Below are 21,297 nucleotides of genomic sequence, written 5' to 3'. Positions count from 1 at the left end.
AGGTAACATCTCCACTCCAAATTTTGAAAGTAACACCTCTAAAAAATCCCATTCAATCTCTCTATACATCTGGCCTAGCACTTACACTTTTATATGTGTTTCCCATGTAGGTGATATTAACACTACCTAAATCTAACTTTACACTTGCCAAGTTTGTAATCTATCAAAGAACTGTAACCCTCGGTGCAACCACAATCCCTTCAGGAAAAACAGTGTTAGCTAAGTCCTGACTCAAGCTCATATTCTTGTCAGAATTCTCCTATTGCTACTGTATTTATTTTTTTTCTGCTAAATGGTATGAGAACTCTGGCAAATCAGCCAAAAGTTTTGCCCAGCATCTGGATTATACGGTCAACCACAGGAAATCTCATGGAGGGGCAACAGATTTTTGTTCTTCTTGTAGTCCTGTTGGGATCACTGTCATCTTGGTAGTTGGATTTAGACTAATTTCCTGTGACTTGATCTCTGCTGACATGATAGAGCTTTTGCAAAAAATCCGTAAACTGTGCTGATTTTTCTTGGTAACCAAATGACTGCCCATTTCTCCCTATTAACCAGTGACTTGGCTTTGCATTTAGAACAATTTCCTAACAAAGCAATGTGTGGATTCTTTTGACAGAAAAAAAAGAAGAAGGCACCAATTTAAATTAACTCTTCGTTTTCCCATATATGAAAAATTTGGATACAGCCACATTCTGAGTATCACCTAGAAGGATGCTGAATCTCTAGTAAAGCTATCACCACCAGAGATGCCATCTGTATGCAGGGCAGTAGATTGTGGGGTGAAGTTGTAGCCCCACAATTGAAGTTTCAGATATTGCAAAAGTTAGGCCGTGTTCCATGGAAGCAGTGGAGCTGGTTAGATGGTTTCCATGGACACGGACTTGGGTTGCAGGGAGTACAAGGTCCAGCCTGACCTATCCTGTGAAACACCACCCCCACCCCCATTGATTGACTTGAAATCCCCAAATCTTATTTTGCAACATCCCCCACCAAATGGGTGACAGAGGCTGGGCCTGCAGCAACCAGATACCCTTTTTTTATCATCCTGCCCCAGTTGTTGACTTTAAACCCCCCCCCCCGCAAATGGATGGCAGCCCCCAGACACCTCTTTTGTTGTTGTTGTTGTTATGGGGGTCTCCAAAACCCTTCTGCATCCTAGAAGAGACTCGTGCCCCCTCCCCTTGTGCCTTAGGAGGGTCTCCAAACCTCCTCTGATCAAGCTGCGCACCCATTCTCAACCCCCTACCAAGAACTCCACCAAATCTGTGCTCAGTGCTACACTGCCAGAGAGACACCAATCCACCTCCTAACTTACACAGAAACTCCTCAGGGAATTTAAACACTCACCCTTTGGCTGTGCAGCCGTGCCGGGTCCGCCCGCTCTAAGTCCGAGTCCGTCAGTGCCCGCACGGGCAGCGGCAACCGCGGCGCGGCTCCGGCGGCAGCGGCCGTGGCCCTGGGTGCCGGTGGACTGGTAGTAGCTGCGGTCCCAGGGGTCGGTTCCGAGCGGAGCCCTCTGGCCCTGGCCCCGGCGCGGTGGGCGGTGGCGGCCGTGGCGCCGTGCGTGGCCCCGGTCGGCGCGCTGCCGAGAGGCTGCGGAGCCGGGGGGCGACGGGGCCGGCAACATCGGCAGCGGCTCCGTGCGCGGCTGCGGTGCCGTGCGTGGCCCCGGCCGGCGCGCTGCCGGGGGGCTGCAGAGCCGGGGGCCGGCTGGATCGCTGCGGCAGCCCCGGCTCCGAGGGGCGCGCCCACGTATGCACCGGCGGCAACTCCGTGTGCAGAGGCAACTCTGTGCCCGGCGCCTGCGGCGCCGACCTTGGGCAGCGCTGTGCCCTGTGCGGCGCTGGCTACGGGTGGCGCAGCCGCGGCCCCGAGGGCCAGCGCAGCGGACAGCGGGGGGGTCTGTTTCCCCCGCACTGCTGACAGCCATGGTCCCGAGCGGTATGAAGGGGGGGTATCCCCCCCTCTTCTTCAGTAATTCTACTTTTGCGGCGGGCTGGCAGCGGCGGCCACAGACTTAGGCGGTGCTGTGGGGGTACTTGTCTGTCTTCTCCCCTGTTTTACACCACCACCTTCTCCCCTTCCCCTCCTCCCCAGAACGTGTCCATCTGCAGCTGTTCCTCTCCTCCTATGTATAATTCTTTTTCTGCAGACCACATAGCTAAAGTTCCGACATGAGGAGAGCAAAGGCAATTTGACTCCTCTTCTTGATTTTTTTTCCGAATAAACCCAACCTCTATTCCCCCTCCTCCTCCTCCCTCCCTCCCTCTCCACGGGAGACGCAGGGGGGGGGCAAAGAGCGGGAAAAGGTGAAGAAGGGAAGACAAAAGGGGGTAGTCTTGCCCCCTGTAGAAGTCATTTTGTCGCCTAGAGATCCTGGTTCTTTTTGGGAAGGTGTACGATTTTTGTGATAAAATAAGGGTGTCCTTGTTCTATGAAACAGTTTGAAACTTCCCAGGACGGTATCCCGGCCTTTCCTGTTGTACTTGTCTTTTGCATGGAAAGTTGTACAAGATTTCTAATTTAATGTTACCAAATGTGGCGTACATTCCCCTCACGAGTAATGAGACTGATAAGAAGTACACAGCTAATAAATACTTAAAATGTGTGTGTGAGTGACGGATGACTGAGATGGCCACCTATGTATGCTGGGAAAAAGACTGTGTGAGAGAGAGAAACTGTGTGGAAATGCAGACTTAAAAATACTTTCGGTAAATGTCAAGATTATATAAAAAAAAAAAAAAAAGACGTGTAACATGATTCTGTTGAACCATAGTGAGTCCTTATTCTGGATGGTATATGAACTCTTCAAATTCCCACTATAAGTAATTCCACTCTTATGGAACCTGGTGAGGTTTTGGTTATGTTCATCAAGAGGATTCTCCTCAATTTGTGGAACTTCAAGTTGTAACTCTTGTTTTTCAGTTATTTCCTAATCAGCCTTTAAATGTTATTACTAATTTTACATATGTTGTTAATTTGTTATAGCAACTTGGAACTCCTTTGTAGAAATTAGAATCTGGCCAGGAATCCTTGCACAGCCAATAGGAGGGGCCTTGTACTTCTGGAAGATTGGTGATTGTGGTTGTGTTGCTGATGCTGCCTTGTCTAGTGTCGTTCCTGTAAAAGGGCCCTGCAGGATACGATACGGGCAGTCTTTGCTGCACAACTACAGATAAGGGGGAATTGTGGGGTGAAGTTGTAGCTCCACAATTGAAGTTTGAGATATTGCAAAAGTTAGGCCGTGTTCCATGGGAGCAGTGGAGCTGGTTAGATGGTTTCCATGGACACGGCCTTGGGTTGCAGGGAGTACAAGGTTAAGAATGTTTGATAATGTGCAGGTGCTTGAACTCCTGGATGTCTTTGTGAAAATATGTTTATGTTGTGTGTGGGAAAGTAGAAGTTAGCATGCTCAAAAAAGGCTGCCTGCTGCGCTGAGCAGGCAGACATCTCTTGTCTCACCGTCCTAGTGAATCTTGTGTGTCTTTCTTCCCCCACCGGACCAAGGCCTCATGACAAGATACCCTACAACAGCAGATCCTCCAGCTTTTCTAGGAAATCTGTGAAAACTGGGTCAACAATCTGCAAATCACAAATTGCCCCATTTCTCTTATATTAGAGACACTCTAATATTGCAGACATTCTGAATACTTGCAAAGCTATAGTTTCCAGAATTTGACTTTCCAGTATTAGGCTGGAGAGCAGCAATATGATTACTCCTGCTCCCTCCCTCTTTCTTTCATCTTTCTTTTTCTCTTGTTTTGGCATTGAGACTGAGCTTTAAGAAACATGTAAAAATTGGAGACTTTAAAAGGAGTATCTTTGATGCAGAATAGTTTGATGTTTTCTGTGACATCATAGAGCAAGAACGGTGATGTCAAATGACGTAAAGAAGGGATCACAGGCTCAGAAACTTGTATCTTTGGTTTAATAATTTTAATTGGTCTACTGCAAAATACCACCTCACCACAGATTTGCTTCATTGGTAGTTGATATTATAATTACAGAATTTAAAATGCCTGAAGAGTGGATTTTGATTCTAGGAAGTATTGTTGGTTTAGGCCTAAAAAGGATATTAAGAAGAGCTTATAAAATAATAAATTAAACCCCTTTGCAGTTCTGTAGGTCTTTGCCCTGTCAGACCCTTCACGAATATCCGTTCCGAGCTGGCCATCAGCCAGGAGCGCTGATCCCGGCCCGTTCCCAGCAGGAGCCCGAGCAGCGCAGCAGAGCCCTCCCTCATTCCAGCGCCCGCAGCTCCCACCGGTGCCCGAACGCGATGAGATCACGCGGGGTCCCGACCCCCAGCCCATCCCAGAGCCGCCTCTCGGAACACAAAACCAGCTTTCAGGGGAAAGCCACAGGCTCCGGCTTTTCCCCCAGTGGGAATCACGAGTCCCTGCGCGCCGCCCCTCACAGCGCGGCGGGAGGAGGGGAGCGGGCCCGTGGCACTGCTGACGTGCTGCCGGGGACGGGGCTCATTTCGGAGGGCTGGGAGAGGCTGGCAGGGCTGCGGCTCCGTCAGCCACAGCCGCTCCTGCAGCAGCCTCCTCCCTCCCTCCCTCCGTCCCTCCTCCGCCTCCACCTCCGTGGGCACAGCGCCGGCTCTACCCTTTCCACCCCCGGGACTCGGAGAGGCGGAGGGAAGGGATGGCGGGGGTCTCGGGGGGCGCTCCCCGGCTGCCCGGGGCGCTGTGCCTCGCCGCCTGCCTGCACCTGGCGCTCGGGAGGGACGCCGGAGCACAGTGGAACCTGGAGAAGGTGGGTCGCGTTGGCGTTTCCCAGGCGCTTCTTGCCTCGCTTGGTGGAGGTGGAGAGCACCTTCTCGGCGGGCAGGGGTCAGCGGCTGGGCAGGGGTACAGCCTCATGCCCTCCTGCCCTAGGCGCCAACATGAATTCGGGTTGGGGGTCGCCCTTGACGCGGGAGCCAAGGGGCCGGTCCCGCAGGTGAGGGTGGGTGACATGGCTTTCCTCGTACCCCGAGCTTGGTGACTGCAGAGAACAAGCCGCCTTCACACGTTTGACGTCTCGGCGAGACAGGCAGCAAGAACGATATGCTTTGTCAGAGGCAGTTTGTGACATTAAGGGTAACCCAAAGAGGACAAGACGGATCAAAATCTGAAATCATATTCCATATAACATTCTATTGTACTCCAATTTTCATTGTGATTATAGTGAGTTGGAGGATAGTGTCTTAGTTTAAGAATAGCTCCTCCAGCAGTGATGCACATGTATCTAGGAAAAACAAGTAGGGAATGGTGCCGAGAGCCACTACAAAATTGTTTTGAAAGGATATAATACTCTAATATGTTGCAGACCCATATTATATTGTTTCTAATTCGTGGTATGTGAACCAGTGAAAAAAGCACGCTCAAGGTTTAATTAACCAGTAGTAAGCCTTAAACCACAGATTTCTCTGTGTAACAACTCAGTAGTCCATTATGAAACACTAACATAGTTTCTCTGTGAAGAACGAAACCACATGAAACATAGGAGAGCATACAACCACAAATCACATTCGATTAAAAGTTTCAGGAATTTCCAAACAGAAAATATATGTCTAGGGCCCATCCCCAGGTGTTTGTAGAAGAGCTGAACTCAAAGTTCAGTCAGAAGCAACTGAACTCCACTAATCTAGTGCACCATTCTCTTCACCAGTAGATCAGAGTCCAGGACAAACTGGCAAAATGAAGCTTCCCTCATATTTTTACACTCACTTCCCCTTAGTCATTCCCTTTCTCCTTGATTTTATTCACTCCCCATTCAAGTAAGTGTTGGGTTGTTTGTTTATGAGATACTTTCTCATTCTGTTCTGTTAATTATATCTTATTATATATACATGTATAGCTCATGTATAGACTACATATCTGTAACATAATACATCTATATTATGCATAATACATGTATATGTACATATATATGTAAGAATATGTGAAGCTAATTCTTTAGTCATACTAGTCAATGAACATGAACGTAGCCCCAGTGCTCCTTTTCTCAGCCCCCTCGAGTCCCACCAATTCACTCTTTAGTTCATTTCGCTCCCACTAGTCACTCTACTCCCCAGTGCTGTCAGTAGTACCATCTAACCACAGAACCATTGCATCTGAACGCCTCTGCCTGTGCGCACACTAAGCAAGAACCACTTCCTCTTTCTCATCAACTTGTTGTCCCTTGACAACTTTAGTTCTTTATCCCTGAAGGAATGTGTGAGCCAGAAGTTCAAAATCCTACCAGTGAGCGTGGGCTACTTGTAGAACTTGAAGTCTTGCAGTTTTACGCAGCTTAGTACAACAGGTTTAGTGACAACCCTGTCATAAATACATTGTTCTGCCTGTCTGTTGTGGCAATATAGGGATTGACCAACACTGTAAAGAATGAGTCACCTACAGATCTTATTTTGCTTTTTTCATAACCACTTTTGCAATTACTTTCACTTCCCAAATTTGAAGCTATCGCCCTTATTAGAAATGGATTTTGATTCCTCCATCCTGAAGTATTTTCATGCATTTGTACTTTAAAAATGTTTCTTTGCAAAGTGATTCAATTACCCCAATTACCAGGCATGCTCTACAGTTGGAAGCAAGATGATTCCCCATTCTAATTGAACCCTTCACTTGTTCATCTGCAGACACATTTTCTGAACTTCCTTAAATTGTCCTCCTACACTCTTCTGAAGCACATAGCTTTAGCTTTTCTCTCTCCCCTTACACCCTGCTCCTCCTAAAAATAACAACTCCCTGACAACATTTTCTCTTGTCTGTGCCTCTTCTACACTTGTCTAAATCCACTGTATTAAACTTCTAGTCTTTCAAGAGACAGTTTTACAACTTCCACAGTACAACTTCCAAACTTTTAAAAGTTCTTCTTTATATCAGACGAAATGCAATTTTTCTTTAACACGTCTTAATTTCCTAGCATTAAAAATATTAACTGCACATCCTAAAATTTGGTGTCCTTACAGTCTTAAAATTCATCTTTAAACGCTGTATTAAAATTGGCACAATAAGATTTGGTGTCTTTGCATCATCCCTCTGCTTAATTTCACTAAACTTAAATGGAATTAGAAGAAAGGTCTACATGTAGATAAACAACTAGGAAACAAGAGAAAGGCAGAATTAAATCTTTACAGTAAAGTCTAGAAAGCACTTGTGCTTGTACCTGCTTTGCTCAGTACACACACAAATGAAGTAGAAAAGAAGTCAAATAGCGAGATAAACCCCATTTTTAACAATATTCATCATTCAGGGTAATAAAATAACAAGTCATTATACCTGACTGTCAAGGTCAGTATACTTTCTTGCCAGGTCATGAATTTTAGTTGGTATTTCAGACACGTGTGAAATGATGCACATGAGTGAGTGGAAAAGGAGAGGGAATGATTATTTTTTGCTAACACATACAGTGATGGCATTAGATTACAGATATCTATGAAAATGTCAGTTTGACGCAGCAACACCCCAAAAGCAGGTCAGCTGTTAAACAGTTTGAAGAAAGAAAAAGAGTAAAATAGAAAATACCATTATCCTACAGTTTAAACTATGGTGTGCTCATGTTCCAGTTCCTCTCCTTGCTCATCTCAAAAAGGATGAGGTAGACAGGGTACACTGAAGGATAGCAAGTGTGATCAATCATTTAAGGCAGTTCTGATCAAAGAACAAATAAACAGAGCAGGATTTTTCATTAGGAGAAAGACAGGAGTAGAGGGAAGACCCTATGATATAAATAAGGAATGGATGTGATAGGAGCATCCTATGATAGTGCCTGAAATAGGAATCTATAAAAACAGGAGTGGTTCAGGAAGTTCCTGAGGAGACAACTGCTAGAGGTCAGATAGGTTCAAACTAGGTGTCCAAAGGGGCATTTGACATATCCTTGGGGATCCCATCTGGCATTCAGCTACCACTCCAGAACAGCACAGGGTGTTGATATGCAAAACATGCACTTGGAAGCCCCATGAGGATGCCTCCAGCACTCCATCATCATCATGGCTAGGCTTCGCCAATGAAGATTTGGGAAGGTCTCTACCCATGTTTGTTACAAGCGCGCTGGTGGCTAAAAAGGCCAATATGAGATAGACACGTCTGGTTGCAAGAGGCACAGCAGAAAGACTCCTTAGATGGTATATTCTGCAAGGCACGATTCTTTCTGCGTTGTCTTTTCTCCTTGAGAGTGATCCTGCGTGCTTTCTCAAAAGCATCAGCAACGTTAAAGATGGTGTGTCTCCAGGCCTCCCGACTGGAGGCCAGAGTAGACCAGTTATGTTGGTCAATATGGCCAAGGCTGAGATGTTGTTTCAGGGAGTCCTTGTATCTTCTCTTCGGGACTCCTCTCTTGCGGCAGCCAGTGGCAAGTTCACCATAAAGCAAGATCTTAGGGAGGCGGTGATCTTTCATCCTTGAGACGTGTCCTGCCCAACGCAGCTGTGTTCTCAGCAACATGGCCTCAATACTTGTGATTGCTGCTTGTTCTAGAACAGATGTATTGGTCACATAATCTGACCAATGGATGTTTAGGATTGTACGGAGGCAGCGTTGATGGAAGCGTTCTAGGAGACGCAGGTGGTGGTGGTAGATGACCCATGATTCAGATCCATATAAAAGAGTAGACAGCACTATGGCTCTGTAAACACTGATCTTTTTATTTTTCTTCAAGTGTTTATTTCGCCAAACTCTTTTATGAAGCTTTCCAAAGGCACTATATGCCTTTGCTAACCTGTTGCCTGTCTTTCCGTCAATCTTACCGTCCGAGGAGATAAGGCTGCCTAGGTAATTAAACTGCTGGACTGATTTGAGCTCTGATTTGCCAGTGGTGATATGGGGATGATGGAAGACTTCCTGAGGTGCAGGTTGATAGAGAACTTCTGTCTTCTTTAAGCTGATTTCCAGCCCAAAGAGCTCAGCAGCCTCAGCAAAGCAGGATGTTAAACGCTGCAGGGCTGCTTCTGTGTGGGCGACAAGGGCGGCGTCATCAGCATAAAGCAGCTCCCAGACAAGATGATTTAAGGTCTTAGTGTGGGCCTTCAGTCGCCTTAGGTTGAATAGGCTTCCATCAGTACGATATCGAATGTAGATACCGTCCTGATCATCGAGGTCTGCCATGGCCCTTTGGAGCACCATGCTGAAAAAGACTGTGAATAGGGTTGGTGCGAGAACGCAGCCTTGTTTCACACCATTAGTTATTAGAAAGGGCTCAGAAAGTGCATTGCCATATCTGACTTGTCCGTGCTGATCCTTGTGGAGTGAGATGATCATTTTAAGAAACTTGGGGGGACAACCTAAACATTCCAAAATCTGCCATAGACCTTTTCTGCTCACAGTATTGAAAGCCTTGGTGAGGTCGACAAGCACTCCAGGTCACCTGAAATAGCCCTAAAGTTCAGTCCTTGGGCAACAGAAAGGCAGTCCTGTGGGAGGTAGCTAACATGCTAATGGTTGTCACAGGAGATAAGCTGTCAGTTCTGAGGTTAACCCATGTGTCACCAAGCTGACGTACAGCCCCAAATGTGCCACGCCTTGCTGTGTAGTCACACTGACACCGCTGCTGTGGGCAGAGGCCACAATGACACAGCTTCACTCTCTCTGAGAATGAGCCACCTTATGCATTTCTTTGCAGTACTGCACCTCATAACATAGACACAGCATAAAGCTAAACATTATTACCACTAGAAACAAAGTTTCTGGTGTTTGTCTCAATAGAAACTTTAGCTGAAGGTGGCATGGTTGCAGACATGACTGTATGTATGTAGAATTAAGATATTAGAAAAGAGAGAACCCATTCATGGGTTGAGGTTTTAGAGCTAGCTGGTATGTAGAACTTTCTCACATATTTTTAATACTAGTATATTTTGCCTGGAAATAAAAGATACAGAGCAAATAATTTCAGAGTGATAACTTTTTAAAATTACTTTTTGTTGTGAGTAAATCAAACTAGGACAATGTATCATATTTACTGTAATTTTGAAGAAAACTATGATTAAAATGGTCTAGTAATAGTTATAGCAGTCTTCCTTTTCTCTGCCTTCTACAGTATTCTCACCAACCAAGAATTTTAGGTTCTGATGCTATTCAAAAAGTTGTGGCAAACACAGATATTTCTGAAATGTGGCAGAACGATTTGCGCCCTATCCTGATAGAAAGATACCCAGGATCACCGGGAAATTATTTCGTACGACAGGTAAGAGAACACTTCCTGAAAACCTCTAAGAACATCTATTATTTATATTCTGGTAACACCTTTGGTGACCAAAGGGACAGTCACATTCCTTTCATTCAGTAGGATGAACTCTATCATTGTTCAAGTCTAGACTGCATAGAGCCCACATGACACAGCTTGCACTTCAGCTGACATTATTTCCCAGGGCTGCATAGCATGATGAAAAATTTTACTTTTTTTTTAAATTAAAAAGTTGGCCTCAGGTTTGGTATCCAAAGTACAACACAACCATTGCCCTTTCCCTCACATGAGCAAGTTTTTGGTCACTGGTTCAAATCCCCTGAGACCATGCATGAGGATAAAATACATGACACAGACACACACACACCTTTTTCCAGAGGGGTCCTGTGCTGTTACAGTCCTCTGAAGTGTTCCTTCAGATGGATGTATCAACAAAAAGGGATCAGAGGGGCTCAAACAGGCAGGCAGATGAAATGGTCAGCACAACAAAGTGCAGCATTGGTCCACAAGCCATGCTCACTCCACTGGCCCAAGCACAGCAGTGTGCTAATGCTGGTCTAACATGGCCAGATTGCAGCTGGCCCCAAGCCAGTAAAGGCTCCAGCACACTGTCTTTGAGCCACAAGGAGTTGCCACGCAATTGGGTTGCTGCCCAGTCAGCACCTCTGCTCTGTGCTCACAGCATGGGCATCATCAGAACAGTGTGCCATGCTGGCTCTGGATTGCATTAGCCAAGCGGGACACAAACAATGGTACAGCTGAGTTTGCTAGAAGACATTCACAACATCTCACTAGCCTTCATCCACCCTTTAGGCAGTGACTCAACAGCTCTAAGACAGCTCTAACGACCATAAATTTATTTGCCACTCTGCAATTGGTAGACTGCAAAAATGCAGTCTTTTTATGTTTTGTGTGTGTGTATGAGTGCACATATCTCTATAGATTTAGTTTTATGGTTTCTTTAGTGATACTCTGGAAGGCAGCCAAATGAAAAGGGGAAAAGGAAGAAAAACAAAAAAATAGCTGAGCCTAGGCTAGAAAACCACAAATCACGTTCAAAAGAGAATCATCCTGTTAGAAGGTAACAGCATGTATTATATTAGACCCTCCATAAAGGAAAAAAAGAAGAGTCCCCATTGTCAAAGCACAACGGAGTTTGAAATGGATGACACTTCTTTGTTGAGACACAGAAAAAGCATCAGATTCCTTTAGGGGAAAAGGCTAGTGCCAACCATGGCTAGTGCACACTGGAAACTCCATCCAGGCTTATATATTCCCATTAATCCATAACAGACATCCTTTGCTCTGCCTACTGATAGCTGATAGACTATACAATGCCATAAAAGCTTTCAGTGGGTGACCACAAACAAAATGGAAGTTTGTTCTAGCACTAAAATACATGGCAATATTCCCACTGACTTCACTAAGAGCAGAACAAGTCTTCAAAGTTTATTTTCCCCTTAGAGGCTTTTCCTAATGTTTACTTAAAGAAAGAGGAATCTGCCTTGAAGAAGCACTCTAGGGGCCCATAAAAATAAGTTGCTCAACAGAGAAACAGAGATGTCCCTCTAATAAGAGTTAGTCAAAACTCTGCATGAAGTATAACTAGGGTTGTTAGAGGTATTCTCTTTAGTAGGAAGATAACTAAAATAAATTATCTCTTTTACAGGTTTACTGTCTTAATTCTTATCATTACATGAGCTACACTTAGAGGCTTTGATTTTTAAAATGTTGTTCTAAAATGTTTAATTCTTTCTTTAATTTAAAGGAATCATTTCTTATAGCCTTTTAAACAACTTAGGTCACTTGAAAGGCAGATTTCTCATAGAAGCTAAAAAACCCCCACCACCTCACATCAACCAACCAAACCAAAGAGCATTTTTTCATTATACTGCCGTGGCATCTCTGCGTGGTAATTGTCAAAATAGCCACACCAAGGTCTCTGCAGCCAATTCTGAGTTTTAAGGGCACAAATGAGTTTAGATTTGAAGAGGTAAACATTAAATCTGCTCTGGTTACACATGAAAAAAACACTGGCCTGGAAACTTCAGAGATCAAGATCTTAATGTGTCATATTAATGGGCCATAATTCAAAACACCTTCAGGCTCCAAAGACAGGAGTCAAAAGGGAGAAATGAAAAGCAAATGAGCCAGTCAAAGGCTAAGGTAGCAAAGCTGTCACTTATTTTATATAGTGACATTACATTTTTTGCTATAAAATTTATCCTTTAAAAATATCAGGAACTTACAGAAATAAGCTTAAGTGTCACTATTAATTAGGTAACGACAATTTGCAACATCTTTCTGAAGCAAGCAATATTGATCTGATTATTTTTTATAATTGCAGCATATCAAGCACCGTCTTCAAAGATTAAAGGCTGGTTGGGAAATTGAAGAAGATACATTTCAGAGATACACACCATATGGATATCAAACATTTTCAAATATTATCAGCACTCTTGACCCCTCTGCAAAACGCCATCTAGTACTTGCTTGCCACTACGACTCAAAATTCTTTGGACCACAATGGCACGAGAGAGTGTTTGTAGGAGCAACTGATTCAGCCGTGCCCTGTGCTATGATATTGGAGTTGGCACGTGCCCTGGATAACAAGCTTCAGTTAATCAAGGTAGTGTACTTGTTTCTTTTGCATTTGCTTTTGCAACAGCAATAGGACTTAGGGCACTTCCACATTCTTTCCGCGGCCTGCATGCCTGGTTCTCCGATTGTTCTGCCTGTGATAAAACTCCCATTGACTTCAAGAACAACAGAGATCTGTATATATAATAAACATATACTATATAAAAATAACAAATTTTACATCAATAATACATGCTTCACAGACTTACTACTTTCAAGCTAAAACGCACAGAACCCTACTCAGAAGTTCCTATTGTATCCAGTAACATCTAGGGTCACTGGCAAAGTTTTGTTGCATTCCAAATCTTGCATTTTTAAAATTTCTCAGTTGTATTCTGCTTTGGGACACAGACGAACTAATTGCTATGCAGGAGAGTGACACTCATGTCCCTCCATCTCATAAGGATTTTGAGCTTTTCTTCCTGTATCACAATTTGAATAGTTTATTTATGAAACAAGTATAACGTTATCAGTCTGTTGTTACCTATGCTATGAAAATCTACTTCAAAGTGCTGCAATTGCTAGGCATAAAAATCTGTTTAGCCCACAAAATCTAAAAGCTTGTAGGATTACAAATCTGTAGGATTACAGATTCAGGAGTGCCACCTACTGGTTCAGTATTCACTATTTACAAAAAATAATTTTCATACACTTACAGATTTTTCACAGGAAAAGGTCTCTCAAATGTGAGGGACACTTTACAGAGTGTCAGGAATACACTCAGCTCAGGTATTACAATTACTTGTCAACAATAGTTTCCAGAAACTGATTTGATGCCTTCTGACATGCAAATACGTAAGAATGAGAAGATTAGGAATATGCCAATATTTTTAATCACAAAGCACTCCTGTAATACATATGCTTTCATTTGGAAGCTTCATTTAGAATAAATTTGCCTAATGCTTATTTATAGAACAGCTTGCACACTGACTTTCAAGACTGGCATTTTTCACTAGTAATACATCATGTTACAGTGAAAATTGTTTTATGTATTTCATGTAAGATGACAGCATTTGACAAAAGGGCAATTAATTACTTTGCACAGGCTACCATTTGTACAGTCTGTTAAAAATATACTTTAGGATCCATCTGCTTAATACATTAGCTATGACCTTTTTGCTCTACTCATGGTAGCACAACAGACTTTGTTATGTTTTCATCTACATCTATTTATACTTCGATTTGAAGCTGTGATTTTTAGTTTCATGTTTCACCAGTTATATACAGTAAGTTTAAAATTAATAGGCAAAGACATCTCTCTATGTTATTAAAATGTGTTAAACAGCAATAATAACACAAATACTACTTTCTAAAACTCAAATGGCATCGATAAAGTTTGCTCCAGAACGTAATGCAAAATGACTGCTGTCACAAGACCTCTGTCCTGTGCATAGGACAAAGGGCAGCAAACCACTGCCAGTAATCAATATATCACTGCAAGCATAATCAATATAATCTTGCCTGTGTGAGCAACATTTTAGAGAAGTTTTCCACTACTGTTTATATTGGATCAGCTCCAGCTAGTTGGGAGTTGTAGCCCATACAGGACATGACTGCTGCCAGTGACTCCACCTTTTTAACCACATCATGCAATTTCATTTGAGGTAGTGTTAATTCAGAGGGGTTAAAATATTTATAGCAACTGCCAAGACTACAGTTCCCAAAACTGTTCATTTAGTGGAATCCAACTGGGTTTAGCTATGTTGTAGATTAGTAGGAAATACTTACAGTTCAAACAAGGCTTCATATAGTAGACAGAGAGAGAAGGGGACATGGGAAAGAAATTTCACAGAGATGTCTCTTTTGTGACCTTAAATACATTTATCATATATATCCTCAGTTTTTAGTGCTGTGATATTTTTGGTTGTTGAAAGGGAAGGGCATATCTACTCCACTCTCTCTGCTTTGGTTATAGGGTAAAGTTGCCTCAGTGATTGCAAGTTTCCCTGAAAAAAAAGAAATGGTCATTCTTTTCATGAACGAAAAATGGCTCTTTGTCCCTCAAAGAAGCACCAACTCCACAAATACATAATTCCCCTCCACTGATGCACAGCTGTAGCAATTATATTAATCCTTGTGGCACAATCAAGTAATAATATCAGCACTCCATCCGGTGTTGTTACTGACATGTCTCCTCCTTATTTGAGATACTGTTTCTGTGACCTGGTTTTGCAGACCTGTCTCGGCTCATGTCTGCTAAAGTCAGAAATGAAACTTTTAACCAGAACCAAAATGATACGAGACTGCAGAATGTGTCACTATGCTACATAAATCGCTACCATTATTACACCATAATGTGTTTAACAGCCAAAGGAAGGTTTGCATCAGGGACCTTGAAAATACACCCTTACTGATGTTGCTTATATGGCTACAGCATTTGTCCTTTATTTAATGTTCTAGCCAGTTATTTTACTTTTAACTTCCTCCAACAGACCGGCTCAACTTCAAGACCAGACCTTTCACTTCAGCTCATTTTTTTTGATGGTGAAGAAGCTTTTGTCCGGTGGTCCCCTTCTGATTCCCTCTATGGATCTAAACATTTAGCTCAAAAAATGGTATCCACTCCACATCCACCTGGTTCAACCACAAACCAGCTGCAGGGCATAGTAAGTGGCTTTCACCTCCTTAATGAATAATAGTAAATTGCATTTTTTAAAATATTTAATTTGTAGGTAATTGGCCAAATTCCCAAGAAACCGTGAACCCACCAAAGATAAAGGAAGAAGCAGGCTTATGAGATATGATAAAATACAGAGCTGGCAAGAGCTTTTCAGATGAGTCTGCTTAGACCTGCCCATGCAAGTATAAGGAGCAGTCATAGAAAAATCAAAATACAGAAATTTATTAGAATGTAAACTAGAATACCCACCTTCTTCAGGAAAGATAATTCAAAGTGATAAGGAAAGAGCACATAGTATTGGCCTATGAACAAATCTCCCCTAGCTCAGAACTAAGTTACAGTAATCTGTTTCCCTTTGATTCCTACTAACATTATGGTTGTCTGTTCCCTTCTACATTCCCTACTCACTGCTGAGGCACTTCTGTCACTGCTTCTCGTGACTCATAAAATGGCTTTCCCTTGACAGACTTTGTTGTTCTCAGGGGAAGAAGCAATTTCCTCTTCTTTCTCCCCACCTACCATAGTTTTTCTTTTAAAGGGATATAACACACAAACTGCAAACAAAGCAAGGCAGCCTGCTTCAGCTGGAGGAACAGAGAAATAGCCTACTTTTTACCTCCTTAGAAAGACAGCAAAACATGTCAGTTTGGAATAATGTTCTGCTAGTAAATGGTAGGCACCATGGTAGAAAAGCCAGATGTTTGGCCAGAGCTAGCAAAGACCTGGTCATGACCTATACAGGAACCAAGAAGCGCATTGCTGTTGGTGGTGTTGTATTAAAGAGTTCTGTATTAAAGATTCTTTCTTCTGTAGGACCTGCTTGTACTACTGGATTTAATTGGTGCACCAAACCCAGTCTTTCCCAATTATTTTCCAAACACTACTCGATGGTTTCAGAGGCTTCAAGCAATTGGTAAGCAGAGGGATATGGGCTTTGGATGAATTTCAAAATGTAGTGTGTAGTTTCTAAGTGTATTAAGTCCTGGATTTTTAGATCAATTTTCTGGTTTACAGTAATAATATTTACTAATGTAAGCATTAAATTTCATTTATCTTAAACCTATATGAAGATTTTGATATTTAATTAATAAAACAACTGAGGAAGACTCCCAGACACTTGGAAGCCACAAAACAGAGTCCATTACTGATTGTCACTCTCTGACTCTTGGGAACTTCTTCACTTCTGTGTTTTAGTATTCACTTCTGTAAAATGACGGTAATAGCACCAATCTTGAGGTCTTCTAAGTCCTAAACAAATGCAAAAGACAGTCACCAACTCATTTTTCTTCTTTGATGGAAAAAGCTTCATTGTGAGAGGAAAAATAATTCAAATGTGCTAACATGCCTCACTGTCCTTATGCATTACAGAGCAAAAGCTACACAACATGAATCTGTTGAAGAATCACCTTGTTGAAGGACAGTATTTCCAGAGTACTTTACATCGAGGCTTGGTTGAAGATGACCACATTCCATTTTTATTAAGAGGTACCGGAAGTTCTTGTATTTTAAAGTATATGTTTGGTAAGGAACGCATCAATTTACTGAATGAGCAAGTGCATATGATCCTGTTTTTCAAGCTTATTTGCCCCAACTTGAGGCTTCTGAATCCAAATTTACGACTTTGAAACACATACCCGAAAAAAAGCAGAAATAAAACATACCCATCATAACTTTGCAGGAACACAGCTTCAATGGTATGGAGATAATGGAAATTTCTGTCAGCAGTAGTGTCCTACAAAGATAAGTGACCCTGATCCAGTGGGATATCACCACATACCGCACTAGTCAGCTAGTTACTATTCTAGGAGCAGTGAAACACTTAAGGTTATGTCTCTAAAAACTACAAACATTTTTAAAGATCTGTTGTCAAAGTTACAATAATGCCCCTACTTGTTTAAAGACAGTGTTTAAAGTTAAAGACTTAAGACTCCTGCAAAACTTCACATTTTCAAATTAGATATCCTTGTTCCCTAAAAACAATGGAGATTTCATAGCTGTCACCTTGAGGATGGGAAAAGTACAGACAGTAGTCCACAGAAATACCAAAGGACACACTATGCCTGAAATCCCTTCTGGAATTAGGCAGATACCTGAAACTGTAATTCCCAATCTAAGCATCTTCTGGCAGACACCTAGGTCATAGCCTCTGGCTCTGTGTTCATTCTTTTCCTTTGGGATTTGATCAAAGAAAGTGAAAGCAGTTGTCATACTGCTTCTCACTTGTCAAGCTACAAGTCAATAATTAAAGCACTTGTCCAAGTTTGAAATGTGGATTTGATGTCCTTCTTAGTTTAAGCACTCAGCAAAGCATCTTCAAAACGAAGGTGGGGCAAATAAGGGTAGTAGATTAGTGAAACTCTTCTGATTGAAGCTTTCTACTGTACAGCAAGAACTGCAAGAGTCATATTGCTAGAGAAGGGCTGACCAGAAAGGAATGTGACACAAGTTCAATGAAGAGGGTGTCTCCCTAGGAAAGGAGGGAGGTATCTTCATATCCAGCCCCTAATTTTACCATTGCTTATGCTCTGTTAACTACTGAGTAACATAAAATGTGCACACAGCTCTGGAAGCAGGCACAAGGGCAGCCACACCTCTCCACTTCTAAGTGAGTGCTCTCTTCACTGAGTTGTGCTTACTGTCTGCTGCTCAATGGCTCTCCAACTCCTCAATCTTTCATTTTTCACATCAAGACAGGGTCCAGGTCCAACAAATCCAACACAGCCATCCTATCTGTGTCCAGGGATATAAAAAATCCTACATGGGAGAAGCTGATAGGGGAAAACAATGAGTACACCTTATCTTTTAATAACACAACACCTAGTGAGGAAAATGGATTCCTTAAGGGTACACAGTTGAAAAATGAGAGGAAAAGCAGTAAAATAGGAAAAAGGCTGGAGAAAAAAAAATGTCCCTCCCCCAAAAGTGATCAGGAAGCAGAAGTCTGATTTAATTCCTCTTTTATCTATAAGCTGCAGTATGTATAGGTGGCTTGATGCATATATATATAATATATATATAACATATACAGTGGCCTTTCAAGTGGAAGTTCCTTATCTGAAGATAACAGTGGTTCTACTTTACAGAGCAAAAATAAGAGACCCTACTTTACCATTTATGGAGAGAACTAAAAAAATGCTTCCAAAATGCTCAATCATCTGTCATGGTAATCAGTTTTCAGTTTGAGGAGCTGCAGTCATTTCTCTGCCCTTCTGTGGCTCCTAAACATCCTACAATAAAAAGAATCTCAAACAAAAACCCCAACAAGTAACTACACGTGCCTTAAAAATAAAAGGAGGCAAAAGTACTCAAAGGAAAGGAAGGTGACAGTTTTAGGGAACACACAATTTAATGATAGGATGCAGTCACGAGCTTCAAAATAAGAGAAGGTAAAAGGAAGCTGCAGTGACACACCCGATAAAGCAAGTTTATTAAGTAGTTACCTGACTCTATTGCTAAATGGCGACATATCAGTTGGCTTAACAGAACTTCTCCAATATTTCTTCTCCAAATTTTACTTTTATTTTTATAGGGGTTCCAGTCCTACATCTGATTCCATCCCCTTTTCCTGCAGTATGGCATACCATGGAGGACACAGAAGAAAACCTTGACAAAACCACTATCGACAATCTCAACAAAATCCTACAAGTGTTTGTACTGGAATATCTCAACCTGTGATAGACAAAACGTCAACTAACTGTACTCCATTTTAAATACTGTATGCCCACCTTCACATTTGCTATTTAATTGAACTGGAGAGCAGTAAAGCGAAGCAAAATAAGATAGCTCTTGCTAGACTGATTATTGATTCAGCTCTTCCTGACCCAATGTTCCATGTAGCCAAATAAGAGAGCATTAAATAAGAACTAGTTAAGCCTGGAAAGAATTTGATCTTTCCATGTCTTACCTCTGAATAAAAAAAAAAAACAGAATTTTTCCAGATTGTTATCACTGGTTTTTGTCACGTATTATGATCCCAGGAAGGGATGCCTGCCAATTTAAGTGTTGGATACAGTTTTTACAAGGCGTGACCAACTTTTGCGATGTTCGGCAGTGGAAATGTATGCCACGTTATCAAAAGATGCACTAAAAGATCACACTAAAACAGACTTCTATTTTGGGTTGAACTAAATCACCTCATCCTGAAATGGGATGTGATTTTTAAGTCTCTCTGCTCCCTTTCCTCCTTCCCCTACAAAGAGGGCTGCAAGGGCTCTGCAGACAGCAGGCCACCAGGAAACAGAGCAATACCCAAATTGTTTATTGGATACTTTTTGATGGAGAATGGTGGTGAGGAGTGATGGTAACAGGAAGGTATGGGGGGGTTTCCATTGTGCTTTGGCTGCAACACAGGAGATATAAAGAGATCAGGTGGTGTGTGGGAACAATGCCCAAGCACACACCATTCAATCACGAGAATCATTCACAGTTTGACCCAAAAAAAACCCAAAACCCCACCCACCTGCCATTTTAATACAAACCACAACAGAAATAATCATACTAGGCAAGTGATCACTTTAGAAACGATCATTTTATCTAAATACCATTTTAAAGGCAAAGTGCTATCAAAAATAAAATTACTTAGAAGTAAAACGGCAGTTTATGCACCAAAAAGATACTCATCAATTTAGCAACCCTGTGTTTTTACATTCCTTACTGGAATTATTCAATAAATTTAGTGTAACACTGGCAAAAAGAAAGCCTGTAATGAAATCAATGGAAGCCAGAAGAACAGTATTCAAAAGCTACTCACAGAATTATGGTTTCCACTGGTGAGAAAAAGATAAGAGCATTTGAAGAAAAAAATAAAAATATCAAGCTGGTGGAAGATGAACTGAGAGAAAACAAGTCAGTATTTTACTCCTCTGAACTTCTTCCCTTAGAAAGTTCTATCCTGAGCAAAGAGACTTAAAAAGGAGATAAGCCATGGGGACTTACATTAGGATGTCAGATTTAGCCTGTATTTTACCATTTTCCTAAAGCAAACATTTCTGAGCCTAAGACAATATTTACATCCATATTTTAAAGTTGCAACAGAAATATACATTTACAGCAATGAAAATTTGTAAAATTTTAGTATTAGGGATAGCCTGAACATTAAATTCCATCTGATTTTGGTTGCTCAAGACAAAACAAATGCATTTTATGTTTTCCCATCACTTTAACATTTGTGAAAAATGTTTGTTTTGCATGCAAGTTCTGAAACAGAATACAATGAAAATTCTAAAAAGCTGGACAGATGTGTTTATTTTCAGGTATTACTGTACATCTGTGTAAATATATCAAAGTTATCTGAACTCCTTGCAATCATATTCTCCTCTACTGCAGCCCATGAGAAAATAGTCTAAAAAACAAAATTAAATCTTCTAAAGTTTGAATACTCTAAGCGGTATAAGGCACCCTCTTCACCCCCCTACATGGCGAAAAAAGGTAAGAGAATGGCTATATACAGCAATATTAAACACGAGTTTGTGTGGCTGATTTATTCTGGTGAACTTTTGTGGTACTTTATACTTTACAGGCCCTCTGAAAAATGCAGTACACATTTGCAGTGTGCACTGCTGCTCTGCTTCTTCAAGAATTTATTTGAAAGTTACCTTAAAATAGGCTTCATTATGAAATGCTGGATCAGAGGGTTGTTATAACTGGGAAAAGCTATTTTTTTTTAAATCTCTATTAAGACTGAGTTGAAACCGTAACTTAACCTTGTAGTACACCAAATTTACTCAGTTCAAAGAAATGAGACACAGTTTGGTGAAATATGAATCAATGTTTCTCAAAATGTGAAGAAAACATGAAAAAGCTTCCTTTTCCCTCACCCTCCACCTTGGGTTTTGGGGTTGGTTCTTTTTGGTACAGGAAAA

At 41.8% G+C, this 21,297-nt stretch overlaps 1 protein-coding gene across 1 annotated transcript; it reads left to right on the top strand.

The window, feature by feature from the left end:
* The first annotated feature begins 4,474 nt into the window (after positions 1-4,474).
* QPCT (glutaminyl-peptide cyclotransferase) lies at positions 4,475-20,663 on the top strand. Its single transcript, XM_027681632.1, has 7 exons — positions 4,475-4,764; positions 10,030-10,176; positions 12,524-12,805; positions 15,249-15,422; positions 16,250-16,349; positions 16,805-16,921; positions 18,966-20,663. Exons 1-7 carry the CDS (start codon positions 4,654-4,656, stop codon positions 19,109-19,111), a joined length of 1,077 nt encoding a protein of 358 aa, XP_027537433.1. The 5' UTR covers positions 4,475-4,653; the 3' UTR covers positions 19,112-20,663.
* Positions 20,664-21,297: the final 634 nt, after the last annotated feature.

The sequence above is a fragment of the Neopelma chrysocephalum genome, unplaced genomic scaffold (assembly GCF_003984885.1).
Source record: "Neopelma chrysocephalum unplaced genomic scaffold, ASM398488v2 Primary Assembly neopelma1_61, whole genome shotgun sequence".
NCBI lineage: Eukaryota > Metazoa > Chordata > Aves > Passeriformes > Pipridae > Neopelma > Neopelma chrysocephalum.
The sequence above is the reverse complement of the archived record's forward strand: the minus strand, read 5'-3'. Positions and strand labels throughout refer to the sequence as shown.

What these genes read in the sequence shown, in the direction of transcription:
- QPCT (XM_027681632.1), top strand. Translation starts at nt 4,654, where the DNA reads ATGGCGGGGGTCTCGGGGGGCGCTCCCCGGCTGCCCGGGGCGCTGTGC. An exon ending in CACAGTGGAACCTGGAGAAG is followed by an intron (nt 4,765 to 10,029) that starts GTGGGTCGCGTT and finishes TGCCTTCTACAG; the next exon opens with TATTCTCACCAACCAAGAAT. An exon ending in GAAATTATTTCGTACGACAG is followed by an intron (nt 10,177 to 12,523) that starts GTAAGAGAACAC and finishes TTATAATTGCAG; the next exon opens with CATATCAAGCACCGTCTTCA.